A 13,303-nucleotide genomic window follows, 5' to 3' on the forward strand; every position below is an offset into this window, starting at 1 on the left:
TTTATCTATATATTTTTCTCTCACTTATCTTGTATAAGATGGTTAACTTGATTCTTTTCATTTCATTAACGGTAAAAAAATATTATATTACTTGTTCATTTTCTCTTTTTTCTTACTTTTTTATCCAACTAAACAAATATTTTTTTTCTCTTCATCCCGATAACTTAAAAGTATGCATACTTTTTACATATGTTTTCTCCCACTTCTTTCTACTATTTTTCTTTTCCTTCTTCTTCTTCCCATGTTCAACACCACCAAAGCTTGTAACGTCATTATTACATATCTGACTTAATATTTTTTTGTTTAATACTTAATAAAAATATTGTTAAAAGTCTTTGATCACATTCAAAAAAATATTATCAAATTATGAATAAATATCACTAATATATTTTTATGACATTTTATCAAATGTTATATATAGTTTATGTTGTTAAAGCTTAAAAATATCACAAAAAAGCTTTAATAATATACGTAACATTTGATAAATATTATAAAATATATTAACAACATTTATTCATAATTTTGTGACATTTTTTTGAATGTCGTCAAAAGTGTTAGTAACATTTTTATTAAATGTTAGATAAAAAAAAAAATATTGCTAAAGATCATGTTTGTAGTAGTGCCTGGAAGTATGTTGCTTCCTGCACTTCCCAATTTATTACCTGTATTTTTTTGGATTTTTTTTAACCTTTTGGATTAATCATTTTGGATTTCCAAAGGGTGATTAAGGAGTGCAGGAAATAACTGGAGAGTGCGGGAAGTAATAATTGTTATTTTTGGGTCCAATGGACAACGTGCTATCTCATAAGACCAACCAACAAGAGCCCAATAACTTTTAAGAAACCCAAGTCCTGACCCAGAAATTGATACATGAATAAAACAAAGCAGAATAAACCAAACGAACACAATCTCATTACGACTTTTAATTTTAAAGACATATGAACAAGACCAAGTTGATGATTTAGTTTGAACACAAGTTAGTGAAAGATTATTCGTATCACGCTCTCAATAATTTATGTTTTATGCATCAATGACGCTAATCTTAGTCCCCAAGCTGAAAAGGACGTTGCTTAGATATAAATGAACAAGAATTTAGGAAGAGATCATCATATCAAAGAATATATACTTAAAAACTGCAACCCGTAAAAGTGTGAACTAGACTCTTGAGAATGTTTGAGATCATATTTGCTTTTAAATAATTAATTAATATTTCGTTTTCATTATGTGTTATCATGTAATAACAGTGACGGAATAATATTGATCCACAACATGTAGTTTGAGGTTGAAATTTGAACCAACAACTACGAAACCGCGTTGATGTTGACTTGTTCATAGAACCACTGTAAAAGTTTCACATTGATAAGCCCACAAATTATTGCCACTTTCACATTAGAAAGAAAAATAAGTGTATCTTTTAATGTTTCCTGTTCTGTAGCACCCCTACACGTCTAATGATCAAAATTCAAAAGTTAGTTTGATGAATTCCAAGCAAGTCGTTTACTTCCAGTAAGTCTATAGACCACGAAAAAATATTAAAAAAAAATGGATTTTTTTTTTACTAAGAAAATCACTTTTTTTACAGCAAATGTTGGTTCGAGGAAATTGGATTCTCTCTCTCTCAATAAATTTACAAGTATTGATTTATTTTTGAGGTATACACGTGCATTTTTCAATATGCAAAAAGCTAGCCTATAAATAAATTAATAAGCCGGATTATAGTTCACAAAACGATACATGATGAAATAAAACTAATAACAAATAAGTGTAGATTTTAACGTGTACTTTTGTAAACTAATTTCCACGAATAATGAAAAATAAGCCTAGAAATACAAAAACATATTTTGAATTAATAGTTAATATAAATTATGTTGGTTAATTGTAAACTAATCTCTAATGACCATAAGTTACACATATAATAATAGATATTACATCATTTTAACTTATATCAATCATTACACCATTATTAATTTTTATATATATATATATTTTTTTTGGGTAAGCAAAATATATTATATATAGGACGCACCAGAAGTGCAAAAATAACAAAAAGACCTATTCCATCAAGCTAGCCACTTGTAAAAGAAGAAGTAGATTAGAGAGAGGTGAACCGAATGGTGTCCCAACATACACACCCAATCAACAGAGGCCAGAAATCTATACCAAGTGTACATTAGAGTCAGTGTGAATAAATTCTCTCTATGCCATGAAAAAAAGGTACGTTCTCTATCCCCACCACCCCACACCTCCTTGACACCACACTAATTCACCTATCTACCACATTAATTTTATATATATTGTGATTTTAACTAATCTAGCCATTTGTGTTAAATATTAGGTCAAATTTTGTCAAAATAAAAAAATTAAATGTATATTTTAAAATATATATTGTATTTATATTGATTTATATGAATGAAGTATTATATAATTTTATATTAATATAAAATTGTATATGTGTGAGTGTAGATAAAATGATATTTTTGATTGGTGTATTTTAAAATATAAAATAGTTTAACAAGTTGGATTGAAGGATATTTTTAGAAGAAAATAGAGATTACTAAAAAAAATTAATAACTAATATTTATCAATAGAAAATATTATTATTTTTTATAGCATTATTTATTTCTTAATTAGGTAATATTTTCTAATCACAAATACGTATTTCATCTTATATATAATCACCAACTCGACTATAAATAAATTAATGAACCATGCCATTTTAAAAATATATATTAATGAACTATGAGCTAAAATCTTTATTCGTTCAATAATTGGTGCACTTTTAATATTTCCATTCATTACAGTGGGGAATCTTGAAAGTCACAAAAAAATAAAGGAGAATTTTATGGCATGTAATAAAAATGGATATCAATTTGTTTATTTAGAAACAAATGGAGTAGAAGTTGAAATTGGTCTTTGGCTTTAATTAAGTGTTGAGAGTAAAGACTATATTTAGAAATGTGTTACTTGTTTGGTATTATCACCTTAGATCTATTTAAATTCCTTTTTTTTTTTGTCATTGACGAAAGATAAGGTACCTATCATCTAAGTAAAAATTATTAATAGTACTTAATGGGAGTTATTAGAAATTTGGAATCACATAATAAATAAATTCTCAATTTATGTTATTCTAAAATAATGCAATATGCCAAAGAAACTAACTGACTTACTAATCATAAATTACAGGTCAATAAGTGTATCTAGCCAAATCTCAAGCGATAAGTTTGGAAGATGCATAATAATAAGTTGTTGATTTGCCTTTAAAAAAAAAAGTTTGGAAGATGAACGCGCTTTATTGTAGTCTAGTCTAGACAAAATTTGATAGGGATGAACCAGTTACATTTTAGACTTAATTTCACTTTTTTGTCTTAAAAATATTATGGTTGTACAGTTTTAATCCTTCCATTTTTGGTTATACTAATTTGGTTTTAGGATTTTTTTTTTCTATGATAGTTGGATCCCTCTGTCAATGTGTGTAAGAATTTTTTTTAACTAATTTTGTTAACGTGTTCCATCATAAATCAAAATTGTACAATTGACAAATAATAACAAATAACATGAGACTGACATGCTTATACGACAAGTAATATACTTACTTGATGCAATGCAGGTATTGACGTGATACTAATTAATATGCAGAACTAAACATGCATTTACGTGCACCAAACTTGGCAACGAGAACACTACACAAAGACAGCTCGTGCATCACAAGCTAAATTAAAAACATGCCATGCATTGTTTCTTTCTTAATTTCCTTCTTCTTCATCTTCTTTTTATATATAAAAAAATAGAAACTCCAGTATTATATATTATATATTTGAATATCATATGTATTGTGTCTGACTAGTTATAAAAAATATGATAGAGATCTCTATCATAGGATTATTAGTTATAAAATATTTTTGCACAGGTGAAACACATCTAGCTAGGACATGGATTAAAACAAATTGTTTCATTAATTTAATTAGAGAACACGGTACGATAGCATCTTACGGAATTACGGTACAAAGATGTTATATAAATATTCAATAATTAATTATGATTACAGAAAAAAAAGTAAATAACTGACGCGATCTAAGAGAAATAAATTTAATGTTATTTATTTGACGAGTATGGTTTCCTCTGAAAATTTCAATACGAGAAAAAAATAAATATTTTTATTTTTATTTTTATTTTTATCTGAGGGCAATTGAATGGGCAACACAGTATGAGTATCTCTGGACTCTGAACAAATAAGACAGAGTCACTGTAGAGTTTACAATTTTTGATTAGGGTGAGTTTTGATTGTGTAAAAGAAAATAAAAATAAAAATAAAAATAAAATATTTGAATTAAAGTAGAAAAATGAAGGTTGTTTAGATTAGTGAAATGACAATGGTAGGCATAAAATGCCAAAAAGGATGAGTGAGATTCACGTGCTTGTTCCATGGAAGTCCAAGCTGATTCACGTGATGATCACGTGCTTCTCCCCTGGTGGGCCCAAGCGAAACGTGGAATGCGTGTGATGCGCGGAAACGTGTTTGTTTTGTTTTCGGACAGAGTCACATCGACAAAACGCGTGACCGTCACCCGCTCCAATGTATTCTTTTCACGCGCATTGGGGGACATTATTAAATCAATATTCTATTTTCATGACAATATGCGTTTAATTATCATTAATAAAAACTCAAATTAACTTTTTTTTGTCACTTAAGTCCCCAAATTATGCATCAAATGAGAAGAAAAAAGCTCCTCTTAATGACTAATATAAAACTCTACAAAATTTTAGCAACTTATTTGAATTTTCTTAATTTTAAGAATTAAAATGATACTGAGATACAAATTTAAATAACTAAATTGATTATTTATTCAAATAAACGAGTTCATTATAAATTATGGGTTTTATTACTAAACAGAATAATTTTAGTATATTTTTTAAAAAAATATATTACATATTTCATTAATTTACTGTATGTCATGAACAAAATATCATTATCTATATTGAAATTTACATGTATATTTTGATCGTTATTAATATACTTATTTTAGTTTTAATTCCTTTATAATTTTAGTTTTGATTTGTATTTCTTAATTTGTTAGAAAAACAAACAACTTATAAGTCTTAAGTTTGTATAGTGATACGTCACGTTGAAATATAAAATTGGTTTAACACCAATTTATGAATATGACATATAAAAAAACTAACAACCAATGAATTATTTTCTTTTTTTTGTGTGTGTGGGTAAAAAATAATAAAATAAAGAAACACTTTCAATGTTACTAAATAAGACGCCAATTTTTAAATAAATTGAAATCTTTCTTTATCAAACAATGCATTATCAGTGAAAATATTATATAAGGATCTTATTAAATGAAATTTACATTTAATTAATTCTTATTTTGATCTTTAATTTATTTTTTATGCTTAGTTTGGTCCCTTTATTTATTAAATAAAACCATATTTGTCCCAATTTTCTGCTTTTTTCTTTTTCCTGGTTGATGATCTAGAAAATTTTAATTTAACAATTTCTGATACCCAAATATATGTTCACAGCAGTCGTATAGATCCTGAGACTATATGTTTCTAACAGGATATATTTCTATTCTATTTCCTTATTTTTAAGACATATTTATCAAAAAAATTTCTTCTAAACTTATATATACGCAAATGTTAATTAATATATGATTAGAAAAATTTATTTATAGTTGTTTGTTTTTGTTCAATACATTTGTGGTTTTTTTAAAGCGAATAAATATTTAAAATAAAAATAGAAACACGTCAATCATTATTTTAAAATTAAATAAAATATAATTTGTTTAAATTAATAATAAAAATAAATATATTTTAAAATTTTCACTTTAATTACTTTTTACTAGTGAAATTTAATTTTCCACTTTAATTGTATAATTTGTCCAATATTATATTTTGTGGCATTTTTTTTCATGCAATACTATATTTCATGATATTTTTTTATGTGCTTATTATGTATAATGCATTCTTATATATTTATTTCCATTTTTATTTTTAAATTTATTTTCTTATTAATTTTATTTAGGATATTTGATATTTATTTATTTTAATTATATAATACGGATAATTTTTCATATATTTTATAATAATTAATTAGAATCGTAAAACTTCATATTAATATTAGTTTGATATACAAGTTGAAAAAGGAAAAGAGAAATAAAGCTAATAACTTTGTATTAGAATCGTTTTTTTTTTTTTTTGCCTTATGTTACACTCCAATTAGGTCCACCACGGTGTTGCACTAAAGCTGGAGGGCGAGAAGTGCTTTATCTTTTGCAAAGTAATTAAGCCTCAAACCTCAAACCTCAAACAAACCAAAGTGCGTTTGGTTCATGGGAATCCTTTTTTGAATAACTTTCAACGTCATGATTCCACAAATTAATGATTAAGAGAGTTTGATTGTGTTTTCTTCCCTTTAACTTTCTTGCTGATTAGATAACCCTTGTCTTTGTACCGTACGATAGTAACAAAGCATGTGAAGTAAACAGAAGGGTGCGTGAAGGATAATGATCCCTTCCACTCAAGTTAACTCCAAATACTTACGATTCCAGGCATAATATAATATACCAACCAAAAATAAATGTTTCAACAAATTTATCACATCAAAAGTATAATTTTATGAGTTATATTTTTCTTACAACGTAAATTTTAGTATTAAAAAAAATATCTTTTATCATATCATTTATTTTAATTTCTCTCCAAACTTCACTTTCTCTTTTCTCTCTCCCATAACTTAAAAAAACAAACAAACAAAAGAACTTAAATTTTGTTCTAGAAATATGACTTGCCATTTTACCTGTTCTTACATTTTTTTTATTAACTCTTTTTAAAAAATAACTTAGGTATAATTTTTTTCGTATTAATTTAGGGTCGGTAAAAAATAAAATATATGTTTGCGTAATAATTTCATTAGATGGTAATCTGAGGCGAGTAATAAATTTTCATGTGTAATTTGATTATAAATAAATTAAAAAAGTTATTACGGTTGAAAAACTCCAAAATAAATTAAATAATTTTTTTCAACTAAAAATCTTCAAAAAACTATAATTTTCATCATATCCTATGTGATTTTCTTACACTTTTCAATAAAATTAGAGAAAAAGATATATCTTCGGGGAGTGTGTATGGAAAGATATAAAGAGAAAAAATATTTAAATTCATCAGTCATGTTTTATTTTTACATAAATTAAATTAATATGAAAAATTTATAAAGCCAAAATTAATACTTTTCAAATTTTATAGTAAAAATATTATTTAATTATGTGTTTTTAATATTTGTTCAATTAAAATTTGAGTTTTATTTTGGTTACCTGTATAGTGAAGGTCGTTATTAATTAAAGGCTGACGATGGTTACTCTAGCTAGGAGAAACGTTAATTTTAATTGGTCAGTAACAATATCAGCACCTAAGTAATTTGTTTTAATCTTTCTAAGACATTAAATAAATTTGTCTTCCATTTAATATTTTTTAAAACTATTATGACGGTTAATAAAAATGTAGAAAAATATAAAATTACACAAAATATATATAATTAATAATAGTAAAGAATATATAATTCCAAATCTTTCTTTAGTTTCTTAATAACTTTCGAAGTTATTTTTTTTTATTAATAAGAACTTTCCAATTACTAAGTGAAGTAAAATATTGAATAATTTTTATGTTTTTGGATAGTCAAGAAAATTAATTTTTATTTAATATTTTTCTATGGAGATTAGAAAATTAGCGAAAAATATTGTAAGAAAAATGTAACATCACTAAAAAAAGGTTAGGTAAACAACATCGAATCACAAACTCATTAGTTGTGTCAATCAATTTATATATTATAAATTTAAACCACAATTCTAAAAATTTAACTAATCTCCTATCGTTCATCTAATGATACTTATCATATAAATTTTACTACTATTTTTTTTATCAAACAAATGTTAATTATTAGTATTATTAGTCTTATATCTCCTAACACCAAATTAAATCAACATTGCTTTCAAAAAAAATAAATTAAATCAACATTATCTTTCGATTTAATTAATTTTGATATTTTTCTTCCCCTTTACTTTTCTTGCTTGTTAGATAACCCTTGACATTGTGCCGTACAATAGTAATAGCATGCGAGGGATGCGTGAGGGAACATGATCCTTCCGCTCAAATTAGTTTCAGATACGTACGCATTCATGAAAACTAACAGCCAAAAATAAATAATGTACATCGCAACAAATATATCACAGGAAAAGTATACAAATTTTAATGAGTTATATTTTTTATCAATAAATTTAAATGAGTTATATTCTTCTAAGATAAATTCTTACAATACTCTTTATTATTTGTTTGTTTTTTTTTTATCACTTTTCATCATATTAATCGTATTTTAAACATCTCTCTCCTTTTGTGTGTTTCTCTCATAATTATAAAAAATAATTATGCAAATTTATTGAACAGATATGATTTCTCATTTTATATCCTCTGATCATATTTTTTATTGTTTCTTTTTTCATAAAAAGTTAGGTAATGCTATTTTGGATAGCATAAGATTGGTGTGAAGTATTATAACTAATGACTAATCTTTATTTAAGAATTTAATTGATTATCTCTAAGGAAGTCTTTTTTCTCATATGTAATTTTCATTCACAAAAGTATCAAATATAAGATTTTTATTTAAGAAATTTGAACCTAATATCACTTCAACCAACAACATATTAATTAGATAATGTTCATTAAATATTTTTAATATTGTTCTTTAATTAAATTTAGAATTTTATATATTTCGACCACAATGCATGTACAACAAAGGTTGTCATTAAAACTTTACATTGATTACCACGTGAAATGTTAATTTTAACTAGATAATAATATTAAAAATATGTAAAGAATTACATTTAAAATTTATTTATTGTTTTATTTCCGACATGAGAAAAATATTAATTTTTAAGTTAAATATGTTTTTATTTCTTTAAAATGGGTGTAATGCTTGCTTTTGGTCTCCCAAATCTAAAACAAAACTTTTTTGAGAAATATACCTATTTTAGTTACTGAGACTATAATTTCGTTAAGTTAAATGTTGACACAGCTAAAAAGTTGACATGTCATCACTTGTTTTTTTTTTTATAAAGGAGTCGTCACTTGTTACTCCCTCTATTCTTATAAGCTAAACATTTTTTTACAGCATTCAATTCTTTTTATTTATTTTCCATATATAATTTTTATATTCATAAAAATTGAATTGTCTAGTTTTATTAATACTTGGATATATTATGTTATATATTCCTTACAAGATGCCTACCAAAAAAAATAAATTCCTTACAAGATGTTTTTTTATTGATTCTCTTAATATTTGATAAAGTAATCATTAAATAAAAATGTATTTATTTCCTTAAAAATATATTTAATGTTTTCCAATTAGCAAGAGATTTAGAAGAACAATGTTACAACTCACAAGAAAACTTAATTATATATATATATATATAGTATAAAAAAGAAAACTTAATTTAAATTTGAAATTTACTTTGCATGTCAATCTCCCAACATTTTACAAAGACAAAATCCAGTCGCAGATCTTTAGTAGAGCCGTCAAGTCATTTTCCCTGAATCTTATGACACACTTACTAATTTTACTTTGGAAAAAGGTAAATAAAAGACAATTTTTTTTTGCAGAAGTTGGATATGCATTTTTTGCCAGTATTTAAAAACCCAGTGTTCTGATGTTTTCATTTAGCAAAACGAAATAAACTCCTGCTATGTTTTTGGTAAGAAAGTGGTGCTAATTGACAACCAACCAAACCAATGCAGCCACTCAGATATTCATAACTGTGAGTCACATGTGAGTTATTGCGTGTCACTGTTCTGCACGAGTATCACGAATTTCATATAATGATCCCTTAAACTCGAAGGTTAGCTTGTCCTTATCTACTTACACACTAAGTAATACAAACACCACTGCTTTGTTTTGCTTATTTATTACCACATTTTATTTCAAAAAATTCATTGAATTAACTGATTTAAGTGATAATTAAATTTAATAATATTAATAATTTTTTAAGAGATAACTTTTTTCAACAATGAGCGTCACTTATCTCATTAATAATTTTTACAATAAATAGATGATTATATATTTCTTAAATTTAGGAAAAAAAATGTTCCCATTTGTTTATTTTATATATAGGAAGTTGTACACATATGCTAATTTAAATTCATATTTTATACTTATATAGAAAAAAGTTAATTACTACTAGCAGTTTATTTTAAAAAACTATATTTTAATGTTTTGCAGGCTTGAGTACAAGACTAGTAGATGGATAGAAGCAAACAACCAAAAGCACTACCTCTCAACTTCCAACCAAGTAACCCTGGTAAAAATTTAACCATAGTTTGACAAAACCATAGTTTTTCATTCGCACTTTGCAGTTACAAGTTACAACAAAGAAAGAAAGAAGTTCGGAGTGAGAGAACGTAAGCGGCGTTGTTCCTTCTTTGTTCATTGTTCATTCACATACACTATTCTCTCTTTCTCGCAAACTCTCAAACCCTGAAACCTTTTTCTTTGTTGTTGTTTCGTTCTAACACCTCCACTTTGGTGGGACGAAGAACCTGAAAAAAAAAACCTTTTTTATTTATTTGGTGAAACTGAGACATAAACGTGTTTTTCCTCGGAGACACAGGCATCCTTTCGATTACTTGAACATATGGTTTGCTCGTAATGTTCCTTGTTCGTGTTCAGTTGCTACCCTCTTGGCCCCTTTTTAGGTTTCGGTGATTTTCCGGAGACCCAGGTTGGAATTCGCGAGATCTGAGGGTTTTCTGGATTTGGGTGTTGCGAAAGTTGAGATTTTGCTGTGGTTTGGGGATGAAGATTGAGGTGGGGTTGGGAGGGGTGTGGGATGAGGAAGAGAAAGCGACGGTGATGGAGGTTCTGGGACGTGGAGCGTTCGATTACTTGGTGGCGAATTCGGTTTCGAACGAGAATCTGTTAATGGCGTTCGGGTGTGGCGAGAATATGCAGAACAAGCTCTCGGATCTCGTGGAGCGACCCAACTCGTCGAACTTCAGTTGGAACTACGCCATCTTCTGGCAAATTTCGCAGTCCAAGTATGGGGATTGGGTTTTGGGGTGGGGAGATGGGTGTTGTAGGGAGCCAAGAGAGGGAGAAGAGGGTGGTGGAGAAGTGAGAAGGGTTAGGGTTGTTTTTGATGATGATGATGAGAAGGTGCAGAGGATGAGGAAGGGGGTGTTGCAGAAGCTGCACATGACTTTTGGGGGTTCTGATGAGGACAATTATGCTTTTGGGTTGGACCGCGTGACCGACACAGAGATGTTCTTTCTTGCTTCCATGTACTTCTCTTTTCCCCGGGGGCTTGGGGGTCCAGGTAAGTGTTTTGCTTCTGGGAAGCATTTGTGGGTTTCGGATGTGTTGAAATCTAGTTTTGATTACTGTGTGAGGTCTTTCTTGGCCAAATCTGCTGGGATTCAGACTGTTGTTTTAGTGCCTACTGATTTTGGGGTGGTGGAGATGGGGTCTGTGAGGATGGTTGGTGAGAGTTTTGAGTTGTTGCAGGCTGTGAAATCTGTGTTTTCTGCACAGGCATCATCATTATTAGTCCCCCACATGGTTAAGCCAATTGCACCGTTGGATTTGGTGAGGGAAAAGAGAGATGGGAGTGAGAGTGCAAATGCTCTTTTATCTGGTTTGGCAATTGGGGATAAGAATAAGAATATTAATAACAATAGTAGAGTAGAGGGAATTGGAGTTCCGAAGATTTTTGGGCAGGATTTGAATTGTGTGACTCAATTTAGGGAGAAACTTGCTGTGAGGAAAATGGAGGAGAGGCCGAGGCCATGGGGAGGCCATCCCCCCAATGTGAATAGTATTGGCTTTCCGAACGGTGTTCAGGGTTCTAGTTGGGGGGCTGGTCAAGTTGTGAGGCATCTTGGTCCTCCTGAAATGCTTGCTCCTAGGTTGGCCAGCTCCGGCACATTGCCAAAGCTGGCCAATGGTGCGAGGCATGACTTTGTGCATAACAACTTTGAGCAGCAACGGCCGGTACAGATGCAAATTGATTTCTCAGGAGCCACTTCGAGGGCAGCTTCTGGGAGATCAATAATTGCCGAGTCTGAGATTTCTGATGTTGAGGCGACGTGCAAGGAGGAGAGAGTTAGTGTTGCCGATGACAGGAGGCCGAGGAAGCGGGGGAGGAAGCCGGCTAATGGAAGGGAGGAACCCCTCAATCATGTGGAGGCAGAGAGGCAAAGGCGGGAGAAGCTGAACCAGCGGTTCTATGCATTGCGAGCTGTTGTTCCAAATATCTCTAAGATGGACAAGGCATCACTGTTGGGAGATGCTATTGCTTACATCAATGAACTTCAAGCAAAACTCAAGACCATAGAATCTGAGAGAGAGAGGTTTGGAAGCACCTCTATGGATGGACCAGAATTGGAGGCCAATGCAAGAGTAGAAAATCATCATAATGGAACTCCTGATGTGGATGTTCAAGTTGCACAAGATGGGGTCATTGTAAAGGTGAGCTGTCCTATTGATGTTCACCCAGTTTCAAAAGTCATTCAAACCTTTAAAGATGCAGAAATTGGTGTTGTTGAATCAAAAGTTACTGCTACAAATGTTTCTGTTTTCCATACATTTGTAGTTAAATCCCAAGGACCTGATCAGCTGACAAAGGATAAGTTGATTGCGTTGTTTTCCAAAGAATCCAGCACCATAAAGACATTATGATATGGAGAATTGCAATTAACACAGCCCTTAAGCATGATACATATAGAAGAGCCAAATATCTATTTCATCTTCAGAAATTTTGTTATACCATAGAGAATCTAAAAGTAAAGTAGTGGGCATTTAGAGACGTAGAATAATAGCTTCTATTAACCCTCTAGGGCAGCCAGTTTATGTTTGTCTATAATATACACAGTTTATCATAAGAAGTATTATTCCTGCTATGTCAATTATTTTGTTTAGTTTAACCATTCTATCATTTTACCTTGATCATAGGCTCATAGCCTCATAGAATTTCTGTCTTTTGCTTTTCTTTGCTTGTTTCTTGTATTCTACCTAAGTTTTGTGCAGCAAAATATTAGTTAATTGTCTACTGATTTGATCATTTTCTCATTTCTAGGGATATCCTCTCCCTTCTTTAGAATATTATGTTATTAGTAATAGGATAATTTCATATTTGTAATCCTTTCTTCTATAGGATGCCTTCTTTGTTAATGTCAGAATACTTCTTTCCTATCTCAACAGTATCTTTTATGAGTTTAATTTTTATGGATTGTCAGATTTTATATTGTTGATCCATTA

At 29.1% G+C, this 13,303-nt stretch overlaps 1 protein-coding gene across 1 annotated transcript; it reads left to right on the forward strand.

Moving 5' to 3' along the window:
* Nucleotides 1–10,314: 10,314 nt before the first annotated feature.
* On the forward strand, nucleotides 10,315–13,234 carry LOC114418304 (transcription factor bHLH13-like). Its single transcript, XM_028383583.1, has one exon. It carries the CDS (start codon nucleotides 10,844–10,846, stop codon nucleotides 12,722–12,724), a length of 1,881 nt encoding a protein of 626 aa, XP_028239384.1. The 5' UTR covers nucleotides 10,315–10,843; the 3' UTR covers nucleotides 12,725–13,234.
* Nucleotides 13,235–13,303: the final 69 nt, after the last annotated feature.

Source organism: Glycine soja, chromosome 7 (genome assembly GCF_004193775.1).
Source record: "Glycine soja cultivar W05 chromosome 7, ASM419377v2, whole genome shotgun sequence".
Taxonomy (NCBI): Eukaryota; Viridiplantae; Streptophyta; class Magnoliopsida; order Fabales; family Fabaceae; genus Glycine; species Glycine soja.

Bases quoted from the DNA above. Each gene is read 5' to 3' on its own strand.
- LOC114418304 (XM_028383583.1), top strand. From the start codon at position 10,844: ATGAAGATTGAGGTGGGGTTGGGAGGGGTGTGGGATGAGGAAGAGAAA.